The 26,055-nt window shown below is 29.4% G+C and overlaps 4 protein-coding genes across 6 annotated transcripts; 2 read left to right on the top strand and 2 right to left on the bottom strand.

The window, feature by feature from the left end:
* Window positions 1-76: 76 nt before the first annotated feature.
* On the top strand, window positions 77-4,456 carry LOC118441696 (uncharacterized). Its single transcript, XM_035866427.2, has 7 exons — window positions 77-168; window positions 1,944-2,173; window positions 2,394-2,862; window positions 2,976-3,322; window positions 3,403-3,650; window positions 3,742-3,910; window positions 3,972-4,456. The coding sequence occupies exons 2-7, from the start codon at window positions 2,145-2,147 to the stop codon at window positions 4,222-4,224; spliced, it is 1,515 nt and encodes a 504-aa protein (XP_035722320.2). The 5' UTR covers window positions 77-168; window positions 1,944-2,144; the 3' UTR covers window positions 4,225-4,456.
* On the bottom strand, window positions 377-1,037 carry LOC118441919 (uncharacterized). Its single transcript, XM_035866971.2, has 3 exons — window positions 855-1,037; window positions 657-776; window positions 377-565 (listed from the first exon to the last, which is right to left on the bottom strand). The coding sequence occupies exons 1-3, from the start codon at window positions 1,000-1,002 to the stop codon at window positions 426-428; spliced, it is 408 nt and encodes a 135-aa protein (XP_035722864.2). The 5' UTR covers window positions 1,003-1,037; the 3' UTR covers window positions 377-425.
* Window positions 4,457-5,418: 962 nt separating the features above from the next.
* Window positions 5,419-25,751, top strand: LOC118441406 (uncharacterized). 3 transcript variants are annotated; one of them, XM_085654978.1, is made up of 8 exons: window positions 5,419-5,559; window positions 5,683-5,736; window positions 5,799-5,970; window positions 20,381-20,441; window positions 21,701-21,772; window positions 23,659-23,798; window positions 24,724-24,824; window positions 25,039-25,751. In XM_085654978.1, exons 3-8 carry the CDS (start codon window positions 5,847-5,849, stop codon window positions 25,108-25,110), a joined length of 570 nt encoding a protein of 189 aa, XP_085511104.1. In that variant the 5' UTR covers window positions 5,419-5,559; window positions 5,683-5,736; window positions 5,799-5,846; the 3' UTR covers window positions 25,111-25,751. The 3 variants fall into 3 exon arrangements, with proteins under 3 accessions (XP_085511104.1, XP_035721640.2, XP_035721649.2); XM_035865747.2 differs by having other exon boundaries at window positions 24,673-24,824; XM_035865756.2 differs by having other exon boundaries at window positions 5,429-5,559; window positions 5,699-5,736; window positions 24,673-24,824.
* Window positions 9,977-14,778, bottom strand: LOC118441388 (neprilysin-21-like). Its single transcript, XM_035865699.2, has 18 exons — window positions 14,666-14,778; window positions 14,355-14,587; window positions 14,105-14,266; window positions 13,912-13,995; window positions 13,559-13,767; window positions 13,044-13,451; window positions 12,856-12,951; window positions 12,633-12,774; window positions 12,423-12,549; window positions 12,216-12,306; window positions 11,958-12,134; window positions 11,769-11,869; window positions 11,629-11,690; window positions 11,504-11,555; window positions 11,366-11,433; window positions 11,147-11,289; window positions 10,900-11,070; window positions 9,977-10,269 (listed from the first exon to the last, which is right to left on the bottom strand). The coding sequence occupies exons 1-18, from the start codon at window positions 14,686-14,688 to the stop codon at window positions 10,093-10,095; spliced, it is 2,526 nt and encodes an 841-aa protein (XP_035721592.1). The 5' UTR covers window positions 14,689-14,778; the 3' UTR covers window positions 9,977-10,092.
* Window positions 25,752-26,055: the final 304 nt, after the last annotated feature.

The following is a 26,055-nucleotide window of genomic DNA, read 5'->3' as shown; positions in this document are numbered from 1 at the left end:
GACGATTATTCTATGCATACTACCATTTAATAACTAATAGTAACGTAGAATGAGATATCTTTGCGTAACGAATAAATAAATAAACATAAAGAATATCAATTAACGTATTTATGTATCCGGTGATGATCACCTGAAGTTGACAATCGTAACGAAGAGGTTATTTTTGCTGTAGGTATAACTTCAATAACTTTGAACTTTGTTCCTTTATTGTTAAACGTAGATTATGCAAAATACCTATACAAGTTACTTAATATAATCTTAATTAATTTATTAAACAATAAATTTTGAAATTATTGTATTCAATGCATCTAAACTAATTAAAAGAAGCAGTATATCAAATAACAATATCAAATTAATAATTTATTATGTAGATCAAATTATATATTTAATTAATTATTACTGTAAAGCATACAGTATATGAAATTTCATGGTTCTGAATAACTTCTCGAAAGTTTTGTAATTTTATTATGCAATAATAACCATTCTGCTAAAAGCTTATTATGATTATTTAAAGCTGATTTCATAACGGTATCATAGTGTTTATTTGACATATCTAAATGACAACCTGTGATACAATCAGATATAATTTATAATAAAGAACTCTCTGTAGTCATACATAAAATATAAATATGAATTATTTTTCATTTTCTACAAACCTGTTTCGCAAAGAATATCTAAACAAGTAAAATCATTATTGTTAGGATGGTTAAGAAAAAAATATAATGCCATACAAATTGCATTTTCACCACTATAAGTTTTAAGAAAAGGATTAGCACCTGTATATAATATAAAACAAATAAATTTTTAATGTTAAGTATAATATCATAATATATATCTAATACTATAAAGTTTACCTTTTGCAATCATATATTCGATCAAACATGTATTACCATGAAAGCAGACTTTGTGAAATGGTGTATAACCATCAGGTCCATGTGGAATATTAATTAAATGGGGACAATAATTAATTAAACGAATGCATCTAAGTGCATACACTTTCATATAACATTTCTAATAATAACATCAATATAAAGATATTATTAATATGAGAAGATAATAAAATGTTCCAAATAAGTATAAATATATCTTACATCAGCTGCTTCATATAATTTTAACAATATTTCTCTATGATTTATAGTATCAACAATAGTTTGTGTTGATGTACACTGATTAGAAAAATATTTCTGTTTAGATTTTTCAAAAGGTGTAACAATAGATTTTGCCATATTATAATATTTTCCTATAGAATCATGTTAAACATATTTTTAAAAACAAAATGATAAAAAATTTACATAAAATAAATATATTTAGTATAATAATTTTTCATTTATATCTTTATAGAATGCATACTTTTAATGCGATTATGTATACAAAAAATGATACCAATAATGAATAAAACTATGACTATTTGTATTTTACTTATATTCATAACTATAATTTAATATTATTTTATTCATTTATTTGAATTAAAAAAAATTTTTATTTTGTGTTTCTTCTTATACGCATTTATTCTTATTATATTTTTAAATTCTATTATTTGATTGGATACGCTTTGAAATTTAAACTATCTGTAAAAATAGCTTGTCATTGGTTAAAATTTGATGATCAATAACAATTAAATAATTATAATAATTATTGTTACAAGACTTTTTATTATGTAATTAACAAATAGATATGTGAAAAATAAATAATTCATTATATAAAGATAAGATTTAGCAGAAACATTACATTAAATAATATCATTAAATTATAGTTTATTTTTATTTTGAATATAAACCAATCAGCGTTAACTGTTATATATTTTCGACCAATCATGATAAATGTATTTGCATCGTATGTGTATTATTGCGCGTAAATTCAGCTCTTTTGAAATAATGATTATGAGTTTCAATAAGAGATTGATCGCATTATGATATAATTACAAGATTTATAATATTTTAAAGGGATATATCTTTTAATTTACAAATCGAGAATTCTTTGGTGACGTTAAAATGTTTTAAATTACCTGCCTGGCTATTAGTAAAATAATCAATAACAACAGTGATTCTTATACAAGATTCGTGATTATACTTTTGTCAAGGACTTCCTGTCATAATCTCTATAACGATTTTTAATGATTTGTGCCATAATTTGGGAAGCATGAAATGCATAAGAAGACAATTAAACGGAATGTGTACGTTATTCTTAATTGTACTTTACATTTCTAGAATTAAAAGTAATCAGTTTCCGATTTCAGATGTGAATTAAATTTTTCGACATAATAATAATTTGAAAAATTAATTTTATAACTTACAGTATAATTATAAAATAATTAATATTTATCTGTAAGAGTTAATATTAAAGTTACTTTTAATAATATCTGAGAAGTAAACAAATATACTTTTTATATATAGATTTAGTTCAACCACACAAAAGATAAAAGCACCTCAACATCTATTAAGACTACGAGACGATGAAGCTTATGAACATGAGTTGTGTGGAGTTCCATTACCAGATATACAAAGAAAAGAATTTTCTAAAAGAATTACTAGTCCAACAAGCTGGGATCGAACTAGTATCTCAACGTCTTTGTCATGGCCTGAGGAAATGGAAAATGTTGCAACTGAGAAATTACTTCAACAATGGGACGCAATTGACAAAGTTCTCTATAATGAAACTAATAACTTGTCCAATAATGAAATTTTGGAAGAATGTACGCAATGGAAAATGCAAATACCACATTTGAGAGTTATTGGAAAAGGATTGTTCGATAAAAGTATCTGTAAATCCACAGATTATAATGCAGATAAAAAAGAAGTACAAAAACCATCTGATCATTGTGATAGTTCAAAACTATCTATTGAACATTATCAAGTAACAAAGGTATATGTTTATATTTCTAATAATGATGTATTTATATAAAATGTCATTTTTTTTTTTAATTGAAGTATATTCTAAATGAAAATATAACTTTAAAAATGGTTTTTTTTTTACAGGATATCAATGAATCTTCAAACAATTCAAAAAATAAAAGATTAAAAGAAGATGTTTTTAATATTATCTTGGAATACATAAATGCTCAATTATTTCCAACTAAAAATGATGATACAGACACAATAGATAGTACATTAGATAAAGTATTAAAAATTACTCCTGCACCTATGTGTAGGAATAGAACATTTACAAAAAGTTCTAAATCTACTAGATCAGGTGATCAAATTTTATATCATGATCATTTTGAGGATGATTCTTTAGATCTCAGTAATATAAAACAACATGAGGAAAATATTTCTGACAAATCAAAGCTTGAAACTATTAAAAGAAATAAACATTCCTCCGAAAGGTATATTTAAAGAAAAATAAGTATTTATGGCATACATGTATGCTTATATATCTTGTATTTAAATATATTTATGTCAACAGGAGAAAAGAGCATTCCATTTCTGCGAGTAAAGTAAAAGGTTTAAAAAAAATGGGAAATGATGTAAATGCTGAAAAAGAGAGACTGTACACTCCACAACAAAGCAGAAATAAACTTGGTACTGTTTTTAATGAAAAAATTGTAGTTAGTCCCGTGCCTTTTGCTGTATCTACCAGAGAAAGTTTTTCAACTTTAAAAACCGTACCTATTAGATTCATGGGACAAGCTTTAGAAATTTCATCTTCTCAAGGTAATATGTATTTTAATGTATGATATGATATAATATAATATAATAGATATAACATATTAATTAACTGATATATAATAATGTCTTGTTATAGGATCTGCTAGAAATTCTTTTTCTAACATTAAGCCATTGTGGAAATCAAATAGTATTAGAATGCCAGATACTCATTCTGCTTGGCAAGCACCTGTATCTCCAGCTGTGTGGCCAAAAAATCTTAGACTTGCTCCTATAGATACTTCAAGGCTCCCCAGCAGTAAAAACAGGTATATTAACGAGCTGTGACTTATGATAAAATGATAAAAATAATAACAATTTTTATTCCAGGTCATCGTCGTTGGTTGCGTCACCAGCTGTATTACAGCGCAGTATAAAACCTTTAAGTCCTATTTCACGTTCAATAATGCCCTCTACTGCAAAAATTATACGCGATAAGAATAACGATGTTCTAGAAATTCAAGGTAAGCATATTACTACAGGACAGGTTCCAAAATCAACTTTGTTCACAAGTAATTGGGATTATAGTCCTAGAAATACTGTAAGTAGGAAAAAAAAAGTTACAGTCAAAAATGAAAAATAACATTTAATATGCGATTAGTAGTATATATTGTTATAAGGCGAATCGTAAAATATGCTTTCGTTATCTCGAAATGATTAGTTCTATAAATATAATAAGATTCATAAGATATATATATGTTGCTCTGGCAAAAGTTTAACTGTGGGACCAGAAATTAATTAAAAAAGATTAATTAACATTTTATTTATATAATTTCACTTTAAATAATTAATTTGATATTCACTATGCAAAAATAAAAATATTTTATTGTGGCAATATAATATGCATATTAATGAAAGTATTATGTATTTTTATAAAAATCAGGAATTCTTAATGTGATTTTTTTTTTTTAATAATATCGAAATCATTTTATAAATTAATTATATTGTAAAAGATGTGCACATTTGATTTTGTTTTGAATACAAAATTTAATACAGTGTGTAGAAAAGAACTATTTATAATATTCAATGTTTTTAATAATATAATATAATAATATTTTTTTAATATATATATATATATGATATACATGTATTTTAAATACTGTTGTTTAATCATTAACTGTATCGTAATGATGTCTACCTCACTCGATGTTTATTAGTTATATAAGTATGTAATACACATGCTTTCGTGAGCAATCAAATATATTTTTATAATTGCACATTGTTATACATGAAAATGCGTTTATTGTAAATAGGTGAAGTATACCAATTTATGATCATTGCTTATTTGTTTGTAAATGTGTATATCCTTGAGATCTGTTAATGTATGATATTCATATATAAATTGTTATATAAAGTGTGCCTTAAAAAATAAATAGAAAAATAGTAATTACGATAGTATCATTCCAATACATTAAAAAATATGAAATCTATGATCAGATAAAAAAAAAAAAAAAAAAAAAAAAAGAAAGGAAATTAAATTTTATTTGAATGATTATCTTTTTGAATACCATTAAAAAATTGTATGAATTACATATGTGTATATAAAACTATCAAAAAAATAATTATCCTTAAATTAATATTGGCATATTTGTTTCTAATTAATCGAAAATTGCATTATCAATTAAACACAATTATTTGTTTACAATTAAAAATATGTAAGTTCTCGTATATAAAGAGACTGAGTAAAAGTAAATATCAAGTGCGCAGGTGTGGATTTTGGCACAGGGATGCTGTGACAATCTTGCTGGATGAGCTTACCCTCTCAGTCGTACGCGACCTTTCGAATAGTGAACGTGTCGCGTTATTTCAAGCGTTTATATTTCGCGCCGCTAGACTACATTGGTTTACATTGGACGATTATTTCCACGCGTCTTCCGGTCTCGTTCTACAAGTCAAATAATATATTACATTTAATTATGTAAATAATTGTTATTTTTTACACGTATATTTTTTATATATTACAAATTATTATTGTTTAATATTTTCTATAAGAAAATCATCGAATTTTATTTCTTTATATAAGAGTTTTATGTTTCAATAGTTGGCTTCCGTTTCAGTGAGGTTTTGATTCGAATCACGTAGTAACGGATCGGCGGTACGTGATACAATTAAGAAATAGCACAAGTTCGAATTTTTGAAGGACTATCCTTTTTTCAGAGATTACAACTTGGCGTTGTCAACAATTGTTCCTTCGTGTTTTTTTTTATGGTGATCCATATGAATCATTCCAGCGAAAATAACCCAGAAGACGGTATGTCGACTTACGTTAGATCAACCGATACGCATTTGGGAACATTGACAAGGATCGTGGGTGTCTGTACAGCGATCGGTAAGTAACACTAAAAACTTTATTAAAGATGTATATATATATTACAGATGTATATATATATATATATATTTTTTTTTTTTGTTAGTTAAAAAAATATATATATTTAGTATTTAAAATACGTACATGAACATCATCGAGTTTGTTTATGCATTTATAGAACATTTATTATATTACCGCCATTTTATAACTATTAAATATAATTCGTAATAATGAAAATATTAATTTTTTAAAGTACTTAAAATATTTCATTTTATATTGTCTAAGGTTTTATAACCGGTTCGATAATGCTTGTATCAATTGCCAAGTTTTTATATAGATCGAGCTTGAAATTTAAAAAGGTCTTTTAAAAGTAACTATTTTTTTTCTCTCTCTTCATGATGATCCATTAATATTAAATAGATGTTGGGGAACGGTTCGTCAACAAACGTGGAACATCTTTTCTATGTGAATGAATAGGGGATGTGTGCATAGAGTATTCTTCCTATCCTAGGTGAGATCGTAGAAAGCATATTTACTCTGAGTAGGTAAACGTTCCAAGATTTCGACGAGTTTAACGACCTTACAGGAACAAGGGGTTGAAGGGGTTGAAGGGGTTGAAGCTTTTTTTTCGTGCATTTGCGAAATCGTAAAAAACTTTAAGAGTTATCTTTGAAAAAATGACGTGATTCTTTTCACAATTACCGAACTATAACAATGTTGAATTCATTGAAATAACAATGTTACCTTCGAAACGTGAATAACCTTTTCTCACGAACAAACGGAATAGGTCATAAGGTGAAAAAGTCAAATAAAAGACTACAAATAATGTTCTTTTGATGTAACAATGAGAAGGGAAAGAAAGAGTCGTGCTCTTTTCTCTTTTCACAAATTGTCGCAGTCTTTTCTTTTAACAGTGAGATTTATTTTCTCCGAGCAAACTGAATGCGATAAGATGCAATTAAGGGTTTGGCAAGGAATACGTTGGCTTCCTTGAGGATTCTGCAGTTCCTTGCAAATATGATTTCACGCGGATGCTCTAAGATGCAATAGTTCACGACGCAACGTGTTGCTCGCAAAATGCGATATTAAATCCTTTTTTGTAAAAATGAAAAAAAAAAAAACTTTAAAACAAACTGTCTTCATTCAATAATCTTCAAGTTTATTTATAAATTTATATATTTATCGTTAAAAATTTACTATACGACGGATTTGTATTTTCAGTGTGTTCTACCCAGAATCAAAAATAATCTCTTGACATTTTATCGATTAATACAATATAGTATAGTGCGTTAGAAATTGGTAAATTGTTGGTGATACGCAGAGACATAAAATCAGACAGTAATTACGCAGTAGGTGATTATTTATCCGGTGAACCGAGGCGCGCTCGCCATTCGTATTAAAGCGTAAACCACCACTAATTTGGCTATGCTCGATGTGATTACGTTGCTGAGAATCAGTTCTGGATACGAATTACGTCGCCCTACATTTCTAGTAAAATCTGCTGCCAATTGTGCAACGACCGTACTACCGCACGATCTATGGCGATTCGATAAACATAGCCAGATTAAATGCTTCAGTACAATCGTCGATTTTAATCGATTATTTATATACATTATTTATTTATTTGTTTAATCGTTTTGAATACTTTTCTATAAATTATTTGTTTTTATCTATTAAAAAATAAATAGAAAATTGTATCAGGATCAATAATGCTTATTTATTACAATTAATTTAATACAATTATGACTCACGTGTAGATATTCTTCAACCGATCGCTATATCGAAGAGATTCAATTTTCAACTAAAAATAATTGTAATAATCGAACAAAATTGTCACGCGATTATTATATAACTTCATAACAATAATTCATTGATTGGTTCATATGTAAAGTAAAATCAATTATAGATTCGATTAATTTGTAAATCTAAAAGTAATGAAAGTTCTACAAATACGATAATCGTTTTTAGATGGTAAACAACTAAATCGTAAAGAACTAAAATAATATTGTTCAATTAAAAAAAAAAAACGAGTTGAAAAGATATTGAAGATTATTCATTATTTATATTATTTATTCGACGAACATGTAATAATCGTTAAAAAATTCTGACCTACATCTTCTTCAGTATTCAATGTTAATTTCTCCCTAACAATAAGATAATTTGTCGGTCAATCGAGATGATCGAATACAATGAGCAACTTGAGATGTCGTAATTGATGAGACAAAAGAAGTAAGCGATAACTTTTTAGCTACGTTTCATTCGTTCAAGAACGAGCCGATTAATCGGTGTTCTTTGTTCTTTGATTTATAAAATTAAGAAGAAAACCAGTTACTGTAAGGAACTATTTGATTTAAAACATTGGAACCTAAAATATCGCAATTGAAGTAAGTGGTAGTGAAAAGAGAAAAGAGAAAGAAAGAGAAAGTAAATGGTGAGGTCGTTTTATCCCTCGATTTCTACTTTTTTCTCAAATAAAACGAATAGAACTAATTTGCTGTAACCGTCTAGTCGTAGTGAACGACTTTCAGCGGACAGTATCGGATAAGAAAAGAGTTTTCCAACGATAGCCTGGAGTTTGGACGAATGATTTGAAAGGATAAGATAGAAGAAAAGAAATCGGATTTGGATAGACAAATATGTGTTTCTCTCTCTCTCTCTCCCTCTCTCTCTTTCTCTCTCTCTCTCTCTCTCTCCCTCTTTCTCTTTCTCTCTCTCTCTCTCTCTCCCTCTCTCTCTTTCTCTCTCTCTCTCTCTCTCTCTCTCTCTTTCTATTTTTTTTTGCATTAAAATTTTAAATTATATTATTTTTAAGGAAAATCAGGTAGGAAGCAAATGATCGCTCGAATGCATATGCAAAATCATAAATGTACAGATTCAAGTAAAGTACCTCTTTGGAAAATCCGTTGCCTTATTTGCACTTTGTGTTAGGCAACTTACCAAGGCGAATGACAATGCGAGTAGGGAATCCAGTTTGTTTGAACTAGTTTAGGTAAGAGTGGAAGACGACATAGTATAGTACATAGATACATATAGTTATACCTACCACAGGTGGTACATAGGTAAGGATAAGGCACGATAAGGACCTTGTGCAATAAGGAGAGTAGGACAATGTGAAAGCGTATATCGAGATACTAAAATTACAGCAAGATAAGATGAAATTCAGGGATAAACGTCGTCTATGGTGCACGATCAACGGACTCAAGGGTTATAAAAGAAGTAAGATGTGATTTAAAATTTAAAAGGATATGTATTTTTCGTAAGGACGAAATTTGTGTCTTTTTTATTTAATTAAAATTGGATATAGTTTTGAAAGAGTTGTAATTATATCTTAACAAAAGTCTTCATCTTTTAAAAGATTTCAAAAGGTTTTATCTTCTAAAAGATTCTAAGGTGTTTGTATATATAAAAATCTTTATATATATATATATATACAAAGATCTCTTAGTAAAATGCTTTAAATCATAATCGCATGATCGCACGAAATTCATTAAAATCTTCCACTGAATAAATATAAATTCTTTTAAGAAATAAGAAATACTTTGTGAATCGAAGACGTTTTTTGTGACCTGATTATTTTAATCCTTTCTCTTTTTATTTTGTTAACCGATAACATTTCTGTTAATAAGGATCGTGTGATATAAAAGATATATATCTTCTTTGAATTAAAAAAGATGTTAATTCTATATCGACACATATAAATATTCGTGTGTGTCCAAAGTGCATTGAAAGCTTAAAATATAAAATATTCTAAAAGTAATTACTTCGGAGATGGTTACAGTATGAAGGTACAAGATAATCAAGAGACACTTTCTATGTCCTTTATATGAAAGCACTTTGGTTTTATCATAAAGGGATCAAAGCGTGTAACTAAGAGCTGTTATTAATTACGCACGATCTACGTACATAGATATATGCAGTAATTCATAGAATAATTTACTTTCGTCTAATTATTTCCCGAAAGACGAGACTACATAAAACTAGATTGTCTCCATAGATGCTCGAATATAATAATGCAAGTCGAATGAAATGGTTTTCGTATCTTATTTATTTATTTTATTTTACAAAAAACTCATCATCTCAAGATTAAATCAAATAAGTTAGATCGAGAGGATAGTCAAAGAAAATATCATCTACTGTTTCCAGTTACTCCCAAATGTTGCACTTTCTTTTTGGGTTCATTCGGCTTCCGACCGGGCAATTGAAAGACTTGGCAAAACTCTTTGAATTTGAGATAGGCCCAAGTACTCGTAGTTGTCCTGTACTATGTTCATCCTTTTTATATTCCTTCAGCTGTTTTGGACTAACTACTTCGCAGTAAGTCTGAAAGGATATAAACAAATATACATAAATCTATTTTCTCTCTTCGTACGAACGAAACGAACATGTTTTTTCATTTGATTGGATTCTTAAAATCTGACAACCCGTAATAACGTTCGCTCGTTCGAATGTTATTCACGCTCTTCCGTCGTAAATAGAACGCATCAACATCTTGTCTGTTCATTCCTTGTACAATTTCTCCCTTATTGCACATCGTAATACGGACAACAACAGTGGAGAGGGAAAAGATCGGAGAAGCGATTGTCGCGATACCATAGCCAGCCACGTATTAAGGGTAAAGAAGAGAATAAAGGAAGAACGTGCAGCATCTCTGGCAAGTCCAATTTAACGCACATAAAATAAATCTCTACATTTGTCGTCGGTTGACTTTTTATTTTTTTATTTTATTTTTTTAAGTTACTCACTCGAGATAGTTTTCTTCTTGCCTCATATATACACGTTTATTTCAACGAAATATCTATATTTATCGTAAATTAAGTTTAAATGCTCTTACTTAAAATAATCATATCAGTAACCAGAGAATATATTAAACAATTATTTAATTTAGATGTTGTTTCAAATTTAAGATGAATCGTCACTAAGATCTATTGATATATATGTATTTATACTTACGTTAGCGTAAGATAAAAAGAAAAGTTGTTCGATGCTTAAATTTTCCAAGCCTGGTAAAACTTCCGATGACTTGTCCTTGTTTTTTTTTTTATATATACGATATGCACCTAAGGATGCTTCGAGACCCATCGAATCGGCTATATTTTCGTTTCTAGTTCTATTACCGTAACTCTGTAAATATGAAAGTAAAAAAGTAGATAAATTATTTACATCGAGCAAATGAAAAATTACTGCATTTACAACTCACCAATGGATCTTCACTTTTTTTTAGCATTTCATCTTGTACCAGATTATCATATTGATTGACGAAGCATTCGACTCTTTTGTTATAAGCCGAAACCATTATGTCTAACCATTGAATTCGTTGACCATTTTTGTTATAAAGTCGTCCTTTGAATAGAGACTTATTAGTATTCTATAACTGTAGATTCAATCAAGATGGGATTGATCATTGTTCCTAGCTTACCGTTATCGTCGAATCCATGATTAACTTCATGAGCCATAACAGCTCCAATAATTCCATAATTTATTATGCTATAATACGTGAAAGTTTGTTTGTGTCAAATATATAATTCTACTTACATAATGTCAAACAGTAACTTACGGTGGTCTTGAAATTGCAAACAATGGATTTTGAAAATCTGCCGCTGTTACAACTAATTTATAAAAAATAGATACGGAGTACATTAATAACATTTCAATGTGTTTAGCTTAATTTATAGAACTTACACATCATATTATTAAATGGTGCATATAAAGCGTTCAACATAAAAGGCGTAATGTAGCTTTCTCTGAAATTAATGAAAATTCATAAGTTTTAATGTAGATAGAAATATATATGTACGGGTATAATGTATATATATACTAACATATTATATTTCGTATCCATTTTGAACATACGCAAATTTTTCCATATGGCGTATCTGCTAAAACTCATTCTGTTTTCGAAATAGGAAGGACCAATTACGAGCTTAAAAAAGTTATTAATCGATGAAATTATTGAAAAAGACATAAAAAGAAATAAAATGCTTTTAATAGGATCAAACAATTTAACATACTCCCTTATAATAATTTTTCATTATCGTAGTATTCGAATACCAGGATGGATATCCGACAAGTTTTTTAATATTTTGAACTTTCTCTATAGCAAATTCACGAGTATCATCATCTAACCATTTTGATTCAGAAATTTCACGTTTCACTTCTTCCTGTATATATGTGATCATTTCTTCTGCCTTGTGATGTATTAAAATAACGTTATGGCAATCCTTGTTGATATTATGATAATTGGTTTAATTCAAATATTAAAACCTTACCGTGTTTTTGATTTCATCAGGAAAATATTTTTTAACAAAGGTGTACGCTGTAATATCCATATCCATTATTTCCGATACACATTTTTTAATCCTGAAATTTATATCTAATTTATATAATAATTTCTTCTTTTCTTTTTCTCAAGTTAGAAGATATGAATATTATTGCTGATTGTAAAGTAATAATATCGTAGAAATAATACTACAAACCGATCCTGTTTTGATAAAATTTTCTTATCAGATTGATCGTCCGTTTCCATAAATTTATGTAATATTTCCATTCTTTCGGTTGTAGCGTCCATAAAATGACTAATGTAAAGCCAATGAATGTAATTGACTGTAACAATATAATTTTATAAAATTGGTTATATTGAATTGCATGTATTTTTTAACAAAGGATATTTCTCTTATCATACTTACTAATAACACGATTCGATGTTTCATTGAGTAAAGAACTAAGAACTACAAAAAAATCTGCCGATTGTATAAAAATTTTAACATCTTCATCGATCTTAACATTAGCAGAATCAAACAAAGTTAATATTTTATCGATGAAATTAATCTGTAAAAAGTCGGTTGATTTATATATTATTTTTTATTGAAAAATGAATAGTATAGATAAATAGATAGAAGTACATTTCACCTTAGAAGTTTCTGTAGTAATAATTTCATTATCAAATAACTCTTGAAATTCACGAATCGATATACTTGCACTACTGCTCCTGGAGTTCTCATCGATCTTGAAAAAAATTCACTCAATGTATTTTAACGCAAGACCAAAAATAATTTGTTACAAAAAAAAAATTAAAATGTTAATTGAGTTAAAAATACCTCTTTTATCTTTTGTTGAAATATTACAAGGTCATTAGCATCTGCCTTAATACGATCTTCGGAAATTTTAAATCCTCGAGTTTCGGCTATGGACATCGCTATCTCGCTAATCATATTAATATACTCTTCTGTCATATTACGATTTTCTTTTGAATTGTTTAATTCTTCAGAATCTGCATTTTTACTGTCCTGCTCTTGGCTATCCTGTTGTCGACTATCATTATCTTCGTCATTCAAATTTTTTTCTTTATTCTTATCCTTATTGGTTTTATTATTTCCGTAATCTTCACTTTCCTCTGTGTTCTCATATTTACTATCTTCATCATTTGATTTACTATCTTCCTCGTTAGATTCTTCATTATTCACTCGCAATTTTTCCGAACCTGGAGGCATTCGCGGTGATACCATCTGAATATTAGAAAAAATAAATAATTTTTTAAAAGTTACTTTAAAGAAATTAAACTTATTTATTTATCAAATTATTAAATGTAATGGCTATTATTTATAATACATACCTTTATCAAACTTTCGTTTCCAAAGTGCGAAATATGAACTTCAATATTATAAAATGAATTGTATCCCGTTAGAATAGCGTAATAATCATCAACTTTTTGCCAGGTATGTTCGGTTTCATCCCATTCTTCGGGTTCCATTATCATCGGCCAACCACCAATTCTTGCCATAGTTGTGACTAAAGGCTCAAGACCCTTTCGTTCTCTGCTCTCTGAAATTTGCAAGGTATTCATTGAGCCATGCTGTCCTATATTGCGTATCTTTAAACGTCCATAAAAGAGATCTCCATCAAAAGCAAAGTAATTTGTAAGCACATAATAGTTCTATATAAAATAGAAGATTTTCTTTAACTTACTGTAATCTGTACAAGTTCGGTAATAATTTTTTCCCAATTTAATTGTCAACAAATCTTCCGTGTCTGAGTTTGATTCTAGAATTTCTTTAAAAATACAAATTTTTTTAACAAAAATTGTATAATAATAAATAAGTGAACAAATAATAAATAAATATTTAACCTATTGAGTATATGTATAAATTCGAAAGGTTACCTTGCACTTGACGTTCAAGATTAGTTAGCATCATCTGAACGAAACTCCAACTTTTCTCGCCAGCTGGAATCAGATTACTTTCCCCAAACTTACCACATGCGTATTGATAAAAATTTTCGCAAGGATCAACCGATTGATTCATATTATCCTTTATTATTCGAGCTGCATCATAGAAAAGAAATATAATAAAAATATAAATATAATTGGGATATGAAAAAAATAATATTGAATGAGTCTAGCTATTATATACCGATTAGTTTGCATTCATCGGTGTGACAAACAATTTTTTCTTCCTTTTTTTTCCCCTCGAAGAGCTTTTCTAGTCCACGAGGATAATGATGACCGCGTGAAGAATGACTTCCGTGTGAAGAACGACGATATTTCGCATGATGATGGTACTTGGATAAAGGAGATATATCCTCATGTTCAGGTAAGGCGTCACGGTGTATAGCAATTACCGTTAAAATGACTGCCCAGAAAGCACTACAAAAAGAATCAAATATTTAAATCGTATTATTTTTCAAATGGTTTAATACAAAAATATAGTTGTAGATTACTTACATCAAATACCAGAATTTTAACATTTTTAATGAATTTTTATAGAAGGAATATTACGTTAAACGGCAAGCCGATATCATCTAAAGAGAAAAAATACATTATATCATAATGTTCAGCTTTTATATATAGGCTTATGAAGAAGGAAGGACCTTGATTTGATTAACTTAGTTCCTGGTGATATGCATATATTAGTTATGTACTATTCATCAATTGGAGATATAACACGTCCATTAATATTTTCATTTATTTTGATATATTTTTGAATTATTTTTATGATCAGTTACTTTTGAAAAATATGTATTTTCGCAAGGGACCTTTACATTTAATAAAGGGACAGTTACATTTGAAAAATATGTATTTTCGCAAGGGACCTTTGAGTACCTTCCCATTTTTTGCAACCATCTTTTCATGAGATCCCATTTCAAAGTTAGAAAGAACAATACATTTGATACATGTTTGCTTCTCACTTCATCAACTGTATACCTTTCTCATCGTACTATTCGTTTTGCTTTTATACTTTCATTATACCTCGTCTGCCTTTGTTTCTTCTTTGTCTTTCTCACACTTAGGTATTCTATTCTTTTCTCTGACGAAATATGGTACTTTATGTACTCTTTACTTCTAACGTCTTATTGTTTATAACTTGTCGTTTGTAGACATCTTACATTCATAAAAACTTAAGTCTCTGTACTCATAAACTTTTAATCTGATTATATGAGAGAAATTAAAGTCATTTTATCTTTTTATTCTGTGTTATTATATAAGAGTTATGATATTTATGTATATGTATGATTTATTCAAGCGGATGCAGAAAAATTCTCTGCAGGGAATAGCTGATGTGCATATCAAAAGTGTGAATCGGATGGATATGTGTAAGTTATTCATGTTACTACAAGTATTTGTATTTTCTTGGAAACGGAAAGACCCTGAAAAAGATAAAAGGTTACATGCATGTTTCCGCGTTTATGATATCGTCGAAATGATAATTTAATGTTAACTACAATTGCAATGTAATTGCAGAGGCATTTAAATACATTAATATGTATTAAATCTCTCTCGTAGCCATAAAACATTGGAAATATATCGATGGCCACTTTAAAAAGCAGACATCGAGAGAAAAAATTCTTTTCAAACGAATTCGTACGATCCATCTAGAAAAGGAAAAAAGATGAATCATAGTTCTATTTTGTCGATACTTATAGTACTTCACAGCGACATTTACAGAATCCAACAAACTGTAATAAAAGGCAAGAGAATGGACCCATGTTTTTTAAAGGAATGCTGCATTCGCTGATGAGAGAATACTTGAAGCTTGAGTTTAGCGGAGTTGGTTACAGAAGCTTTCATCGTTTCTACAAAAAGCTTGTATCCAGTCTCATACGTATACTACGGCAGGGAATGCTATATTACTATTCAGAAATGCATGTTGGGCCATTTTAATCAAGAACAAAAGTTCTAGTATGAAAAGATGCAAAAGCATTCATCTTTACGCAAAAATCATGATGCAATATGATATTTGTCAATGTACCATATCAATTTGCATAGAAATCTATGTCTGAAAAAGATTTCCATCAATAGTAAAATAAAAGGTACGGAGGTCAGTACTGTATCAATTAAATTAATTGCTCCGTCAATTACTAATTTCTATCTCTGTGTTACCTCGAAATAAATCGAATCGTTGGAAAAATTTTGACAATTCAATTTCTATCAATACGTAAAAGGAAAACGTACGACTGCATTTGACGCATACGAATTTGAGTGGGAGAGAGGCACATCTGCCTCTGAAAAGTGAAATGATTTCTATTTATCGTTCCAAGAAAGAAAGTAAGAAGAGATTGTCAATATGATTTTTTTGAATTTTATTTGTTAATGCACGATTTTTATTCGATATACTCATATACATAGCCATATATTTTACTTAGAGTCATCGACAAATTTAGTAGAAAATTCGATAGATATGACTCAAATTAAAACGATTGTTGGAGCAAGAGCAATTAGTTCTCGTCGTTAATATCGAGCGAGACTCTTCGTTAAAACATTTAGCTTAATTTAACGTGGAATTATCGCGTCCATTACACCCTTGAACTAGTCGAGCGCTTCTAACGTTTCAATAGGTTTTTTATTTTTTACTTTCTTTTTTTGTTAAAAATGTCGTAAAATCCTTTAAAGCTTGAAAAAAGTTCATTCCTATCTTCATTTCGGTTGGTCCGTGCGATTCATGGAATACGATCTGGACCATTCGTTACTTTTATGCGAAATTTTTAGTTTTTGTATCCACAGAATGAAACGAAATATCATACCCATTTCGACTGAGAAAAGAAGATAAAGGGTTTTTCACTATGCGAATCACATGGAAATCTTTTTGTTCAAATAAATGAAATTTTTAAAAAAATTCTGATCGCTAACGAAAGAGTTAAAGCATTGATTTTCAACAACTTAGATATATCGACGGTGGCAGCTAATTATACGAAGAAGTAGCACGACGTCTTAATTATAACGTGCTTTCAGTCCTTTTAAGGGATACTCTTAGCGCAAGTGGTGTCCGTGGTTAATTGCATCGCAGAGATGCATCCGAGGGTACCGTCGTGTCTTTAATTGAAACCGTGCGACGTTTTAAAATTTCAATTTTTCCATGGCACATAGTCACAAGAACCTGAGAAATGTTTCGTTTGAAAAAGACGCATGTTCTTTTGCAAAAACAAAGAAAAAATACTTGAAGATCGAATGGCACGAAGAAAAGAGGAGAAAATGTGTATAGAAATAAAGAGAGAAAGGAAAAGGAAATGAAGAAAAAGTGGAGCAAGAAAAGCTAAAGAAAGATGAAAAACGATGAAAGCTAAAGTTCGACGAAGAGAAAGTAAAAGCTTTGGAAGGGTGGTAAACGAGAAAGGGAAGATGAAAGTTCAATCGTACCGATCTGTCTTCGTCCTACCGACGGAGAAAGAAATTAAAGAGAAAGAACGAATATCGTATTCTGCATCCCTAAAAGAGAAAGAAAAGAGCTGAGGAAAAACGATCAGAAGAATTTTTCTACCTTCTTCATATTTCCTATCATTTTTCTTTTAACATTTTGTTTCTTAGCTTCATCTCTCTCTCTCTCTCTCTCTCTCTCCCTCTCTCTCTCTCTCTCTCCCTCTCTCTCTCTCTCTCCCTCTCTCTCTCTCTCTCCCTCTCTCTCTCTCTCTTTCTTTGGCTTCACTGTTTTCATTTGCGACAATTATTGAAATATTTAATTCCGCATAAGATTTCTTCGAGTCGATAATACTAAATGTTTTCTTCGCATTGTGAAAAAGATGAAATAATTTTCTATTTCTCTGATCGATTTACTTGACCTCCTTCCTTTTTATTTTTTTTTCTATTAATACTTTCCCATCATTCTACATTTCTTTTTTAGTCCTCTTATATTATAAATCTAATAAAACCTACGATTTCTTCAAATAACTTATCTATTATTATTTCTTACTTTATACATTTACTATAATTATATCGTTGAAATCGTAGATATAGAGAAATGGGCGACGCGTCACTTCACCTGCTTTATGTATATATGATCGTATATCTCCATTGTTTCAGCGACCTTTAGACCGACAGGGAGTATGTAAATGTGCAGTATAGTTAAATTTCTGCAATGGCACGATAATCCAAGCCTTCATAATTCATAGGTAGAAATTCATAATGGAAAATTTATTGTGAAATCCCGTGTATATATATATATATATATAAATATATTTATGCATGTATGTACGTATAAATATAGTAGACTCATTATTTATAAGATTAATTATATAACCATTATATAATTAAGTATTAAAAACATATAATAAAGATTATTCAGAATATTTTCTCGTTTTAAAGATGAGCATTTCATATAAAAAAAAGAAAACCATTTCATTTTCACGGAAAGAAAATAATTAAATTCATCGGATACAAACGGAGTAAGGTCTAGTCTATATTTTTTATTATTTACAAACTTCATTCGATTCGTTTTGTCATACGATAAAATATCTCATCTCTATCCCTATCGAGAGGTTGATCGATTCTATGAAAACAAGCTTTCGTCGGCACGCGTCTGTGACACCAACAATCTCTGTTCGAGTACCATTTGATCGAGCGCGCTCCACTCGAGCGCCACTTCAATCGTATTTTCCAATTCGTATTTTATAATCGCATCGCACTGACATCATGCTTATCACCTATCACATGGACGAACTATGATAATCGAACGTCAAACTTTTCTACCCGTATCACACCACCCTCCTGAAAGGATAAGTTGTTGATTTCGATCAGCATCGTATTGCCATTGATGAAGTACCACTTTATCGTGATCTATCATCATCTACGAAAAATATATCGTTGTTAACTCCAATGGATCAAATTATTATTATTATTATTATTATTATTATTATTATTATTATTATTATTATTATTATTATTATTTCGTTGAATATATCGTTTCAATATATAAATATATTTTTTATTCAAACATATAGATTTTTTTTTAATATACATGCCTAAATACAATATTAAATAACGTACGTTAATAAATCTCGTACGATTGAACATTCTAACGATTAATTATACATATAAATATTTTATCAAATTCAATTTTATTTCCCTCCATTGTCTACCTTCAAAATTACGTTAAATTTCAGTTAATTCCACGTAATCGCAATAACAATAAAATTTCAATAGCTTTTGTTATGCAATCGTCACTTAAACTGAAAATTTATTTTCACTATATGAGAATGCCGATGAGATATAAACTATTCACGACAAAAACCACTTTGCATCCCATTTCCTTGATTAAAATCTTCCTGAATTATATTGCCGTTCAAATTTATCACTTATTATTGAATCTATAAAGATAAATGATTATTAATATGTCCATATTTTAAATATATACAAATATCTGATCAACAGACAATTTAATAATCTTTATTAAAAACTGAAATTGTTTAAATTAGTTAACATACTTATATGTAAAATCGGAATTCACATAGAAATATGCAAAAAATGAACAATTAAAAATAAATGGATTTTTTGTATGTAAGTGTTATATACTAGGGCCATTTGAAAAATTTATGACCTCATCCACAGATTATGATAATGAATATATTTCATTCTTAAAATGAAACACATCTTAAAGTGAAAAAAAGAGCCGCGAATTTTTCAAATTGTCTTCGCATTGCAATTACAAGTGTATGAAGCCATTGACTCTTGTTATTTTAAATATATATTGTTATTAAATAAATTGACTCTTCTTATATATTTTGAATGTAAAAATGCTTAAATTTTACTCTTATAATAGTAATTAAAGGGATGGCACGTTTGGTACACGTTGTGAATTTGGTGCCAAAATATTCGAGGGTTCTGATACGGAAGATAGATATATAGATACCCATTAGATCTCTGGTTATACGTGAGCTGTAAGTTGTAAAGCAGAAAGCCTACCTATATACATATGTACGTTTTTCAGCCGTGTCTGCCAATAATAAATGTAGTTAACGACTGGAGTTGAATTTATAACGTTAATCCTGCGAAAGGAAGTACTTCATCTTTTTATATTATTATACGTATTCGTAAAGTTTTATCAACTTAAGCAGAATGCGATAGAACGTTTAAGATTTTGTTTGATAATTTAATTTTATTTAGATATTTTATTTCTTATTTAACGATAATATTTTATAAATCTTATTTTTGTTTTTCCTTTTATTTCAGTTGTATGCGGAGTTGGAGTGGATGTGGCGTACCGTCGACACAATATGGGCCTTTACGTTACGTGAGGATAATTCAACATGCGTATACCGTAATTCAATTCACGCATTATCCAGATTCAGAGAAAAAAAATATTGACGTTAGATTAGAAACTCGATTCAATCCTAAATTTGATGTGTTTTTTACGTTCTTATCTCGTTACCTAACGAAAGAAGGGGAAAAAAAAAGAAAATTAGTAAACAAGTACGAAGTAGGAATAAAACGTGGCGTAATGAACGACGATTTCCATCGAAGACGACGGAAAACGTAATTTCATCTTTCTGCTCACAATTTAATTTTAGAGAAGATTTAATTATTACAGTAGGAAACGAAGGACGGAAGAAGCAAAAGAAAGAATTAAATTACCATTTCGATAATATTTAGTCGATTTGAAAAACTACTCGATAATTTATTTTTCTCCCTACATACATATTACGTAAGATAAGTTTAATAATAAATATATCTTCAATGTCTTTCAATATCATTAAGAAAAATGTACAAGTTTGTTTGTTTAATTGTATTCTATCAATAACTATGCGTACTCTCAACGAACATATGAAATTCTTTAATATCAGTTAGAGGCGGCCTTATTCTTTCAAAGAAAATAACTTCAGCGTCTATGACAATTTTTTATTCTCCATGTACTATCCTATTTATGTAGTTTGAGAATAAGAAGAAAAAAATTGAGAATAATACTTGATATTTTCCGCGAATTTAGTTATTCCGTCATTACGCGAATTTAGTAATTTGCATTAATATAAATTTTCATTGTTGATCCAACGAATCAAGATTATTCTATTTTTAAATTGATGGCATGATAGTAGAGAAATAGAAAAAAAATATTTTACGTTACTTCAAAAAGATGTTTTTTTTTTAATACTTAACGCTTATAAAATCTTTGTTTTATTTAACGAATGAGTTATTTCGTTTTAATTGTCATTCATTTTTGTTAAAAATATTACATGCTTATACTTACATGTATGCACATACACACATATATATTTTTTAGTTTCTAAATTACTTTATATTCCTTATTTATTCAGTTATAGTCATTCTTTTCTGATCTTTGTCATCGTATTCCATCCCAGTTGTTTTCATATTTTCATTAATCTCATTTCTTTTTTTTTACTCTTTTTTCGTTCATTAACATATTTTCTTTTTTTGTTTACGATACGTTTTTTACGTTATAAACGAAGTAGATATATAATCTTCATATCCACCCGCTATTTAATTTACGAAAATCTCAACACAATTATGATTATTTCATTTTTAATTCTATTTCAGAGCCTCGTCCCTGATGATCTTTTTTCTCGAAATCACCTGGGCCATCACTTTATTCGTACAGATTTGTGTCAGGTATGTTCATCATGTTAAATAAATCATTTATCATATATCTTGCTTGCATACTAACGAAGTTCATCGTACGAAAAAAACAAGGTCACTCAGAACTCGGTGAATTTTCTTTTGCATTTAAATGTTCGAATCATATTATTAAGATCTGTGATTTTCTTATCAAATAAATTGAGATTCTTATAAATGATTTTGCATCAGAGAATATCTATTCTTATTCAATATAATGAGATATAAATCATACGAAAACATAATTCATTGAACATGAAAATCAAATAACATTGTTCGATAAAAAACAAAAAAGAAAAAAGAGTAAGGAAAATAAAAAAAAAATAAAACAAAATAAAGAACTACGAGAAATCCGTAAATTTATCCTCGCAAAATTCACAAACATGAGGGCTTACGTTGGCTCACCACCCTTTTTTCTCGCGTGAATTTTTTTTTTTTTTTGATTTCATAATTACGTGTATAGGAATTAGAGGTGGATTCGCAGAAAGTTACACAGCATCGTGGCACTCGAGGTTCCCAGAGAAAAACGAAATTCGCGTTAATTAATATTATTGTGAATAACCTCGGAGATAGCACCACGACCACGATAGCCGTGGGTTGAAGAGTAAATTAGAGAGATTCGTTAAAGCCTCTCATAGTTTAGTTTTTCTGGAAAAAAAAAGAGTCGACGAAGTAAGCTGGCAATTACTAAGTCGAAAAGTTTAGCCCAGTTTTCGTTGTATTACTAAAACAAGTTCGGTATGCGAATAGAAGGATAAAAGAAGGGTGAAAGGATAAACGAAGAGAGAGAGAGAGACAGAGAAAGAAAGAAAGAAAGAGGAAAGGGGCACGCAACGATAGAACGACGCCAGTTTGGAATCCAAAAGTTCGCCAAACTCATCTCAGCGAAGGAGAAAATTCGGGTGATCTAGGAAACCTGTGCGCGCGCGTCTTTAGTCAGCGTTTATATGTGTGTCTGCTGGTAAAAGAAGAAGTTGAAAGAGAAACGAGGACGGGTCTTTATTGACCGACTTAGTCCCATCTATCTCGATCCGACACGTCGCATTTCGGAAGTTTACGCCCTTGTCGTAGCCATTAAAACGCTTGGCTACGACCACTCGATATCTCGTTTATAACTAAAGTAGTTACGACTGACAGGGAAAACATGCTGACTGGCATGAAAGACGTGATAATCCATATCCCTGGTACTCCTAATCTTTTAGCTTATCTTCTTATTTCCTTAATTCTTTTATTATTTCACATGAAAATAAGTCAATATTTTTTTTTATTTTTCTTGTTTTTTTTTTTTTTTTTTTTTTTTTTTTTTTTATACAATAATCATAAGTAAAGCAAGTAGAAACACATTGCTTCCATTTAACTAAATAGAATATTTTCAATTTACTCATCGACATAAATTTTCACGAGACACAACCCTTTTTCGTTTTTTATTCGTCTCGTATATACCGAATCAATAAAAGAGGAGAGAAGAGGCAAAAAAACATAGGATTCTATTGCTCTCTCGTCTGGCTTTCGTCTAGTATAACTGCAATTCATAGAATCGCTCCCTAGTTCAAGTCCATCGTAGATACGATTTAATTCAAGTGCGATAAATCTCACGAAGCGAAGTGCTCTTTTTTTTACGTTAAAACTATTGGAATATAATATGAGTAATCGAATGGCCAATCGACAAGAGAGTATACATTTTCAACATAGTTTTCTTCGCAAGCATTTATTTTCATTCTTTTTTCTCTTTGAGTAGATATTTTGCAAAATATGATTTTTGTTATTGAAGGATAAAAAATCTCTCTTTTGCTCGATTGATTTGTGAAAAAAAAAGGACTAAAAAGTGAGATAGCGTACAACAAATTAAGCGTAAGAGATAAAATCGTGACTTTTGTTTTTAGAAATGAAGAATCCCTTTGTTCGTATTGCTGGTCGCGCGTACTCGCGATAACGAAGGGTTGGCGAAGAGCATTGTTTTATCTACCGCTGTCCTGCATTTTGGCGTGGAAACCACACAAACTCGGGCTTTCCTATGTCGCGGGTAAGTTGGCAAACGGAATGCTTAAATGCGTCATGCGTGCAACTTTATGAGATCTCTTTTCCGGCTTTCCCTTAATAAATAATGACGCGTGAATGCCGTGAATAAATTCACGGCCAAGCACAAATACCCTAACAGAATCTTTGTATCTTTGTATTGTATTACAAGGAATTTCTAATACGACATATAATTTGCCTTCTTGTTTAATGTTATCGATTAAAAACACGAAAAAAAAAAAAGAAAAAGAAAATGAACTCCAAAGTGCTATCGAAGTCTCGGAGTTTCCATAAGAAAAGTGAATAATCTAATAGAAAAGTTTTCGAGAGAACACGAGCCGCGATTAAAATCCAAGTTTTAAGATAAGAATCTTTCCGCATCCTCGTTGACTCTCGCTTCGGATTGAATTTCTCTCTTTTATTCGGTTAAAATAAAAAATAAAAATAAAAGAAAAAAAAAGAATCAATTACGATATACACGGATCGAACGTTTATTAAAGTACATTTACATTTCTTTTGTAAATGACACAATTTAACATACTATGTACAAAATGTAATGTGTCTTTTCACGATATCGCATGATGAATAAACGAACATATTTCTTCGAGAAAACTTTATGTTTCTATTTTAACACAGACGCCATCATACTTGATAACTATATTAATGATTCATTTTATAAACGAGAATTGATCATGCTCTACTTAACCGCTCGTAAGTTTATGTAAAAATTGACATGCAAAGACCGACCGAAAGTTTAGCCCTAAAAATATTTATTTAAATTTATACGAATTAAAAAATATCGGACTAATACCGTGAACTACATCCAAACATTATGTAATTTATTATACAATTATGAATAAACTTTTTACTTTTATTTTCAGCCGGCTTGTTAGTAATTTTATCTTTATTGCACATTGCTTCGAGCGCTTTAGGAAGACGTATTTCCTGCCAATCAAGCTCCGGGACAGATTCTGTTGGGGAAAGTCTTCTAAACACGAGACCCGAAAATTATGATCGCTTCGAAGAAGTTTTGGTAAGTGGCTTCAAAAGAAAAAAAAAATGAAACAAAAAAGCCAGAATAAGTTTGAATAAGTTTATCTCTGTTTACTAATACATATATATATTATTGTAAGAGATAATAATACAGAGCGAGGATTGAATAAAATTTGTATTGACTGTTAATATCACATAAATATAGATATAATAATTTAGTAGGAATCATTTGTAAAATAATATTTTTACTAAAGGTACCAGAAGTATTAGACGACGGTGTGTCTGGACCAACAGTACGAGTCGGTGACAGCGATGGAGAAATATGACACGAGCGTCAACCCTCTTGGGTCAGTGAATCCGATGAAGATAGTGAGCCAGAACCAAAGACGTGTCAAATAGCTACAGTATCTTAACTTCTTTGAAGTTTGGATAAAGAGGAAACACGTGTTCAAACGTGTATCGAACGATACGTGTAATATCGAGCAACCAGACAGATTTCTTCGTCCGGCATAATTAAGTATAGGGCATTAATAACACATAAACTCGAAATTAACAAGAAAAAAAAAAGAAGAAAGGGAAAAAAAGAGAGACAAAGAGAAAGAATGAGATAAAGAAAGAGAAAGAGAAAGAAAAAAAATAAGCTACGTTTAAGAAAACTCTTCGGGAGATTTTTCGAGAATAATTTTAATAGACCGAAGTCAATAAATGTACGTGTATTACGGAAAAACCATATATTGAATGGAAAACAGTATAATGAAAAAGCGATATTAGGAAAGACTGAGTTACCGTGCGTTATAAAATTATGCAAACATTTATAACAACAATAAAATTTGATACACGTAATCAAAAACAGAAAGTGAGTATTAGAAATGAGTAAATAGATTTTAAATAACACAACTCATTATGTTTTCGTATATCCTTCTTTTTATTTATTACGATTTTTATTTATTATACGATTAACTTTAATAAAAACAAAAAAGATATATACAAAATAAATTCTAAATCACATTTAAATGCAAATAGAGAAAAAAATGCTTTAACGCGATATGTGGATTATAAGTCAAATTAATGAATATACGTTTCCGTTCATTAATAAGAAATTGTACAAATTGTCATACAAAGGACAAAGCTGAAATATCGAGTAACAAATATTTTTGTTAGTTGATATAGAAGCATATTTCATACTTATGCGTGCTTTTTACACAATGATAAACTGTAATATTATAGCTCATTATGTATACAAATATGCAACGTATAATCACGTAATGTAC

The sequence above is a fragment of the Vespa mandarinia genome, chromosome 2 (assembly GCF_050613455.1).
Source record: "Vespa mandarinia isolate Hongniang chromosome 2, ASM5061345v1, whole genome shotgun sequence".
NCBI lineage: Eukaryota > Metazoa > Arthropoda > Insecta > Hymenoptera > Vespidae > Vespa > Vespa mandarinia.
The sequence above is the reverse complement of the archived record's forward strand: the minus strand, read 5'-3'. Positions and strand labels throughout refer to the sequence as shown.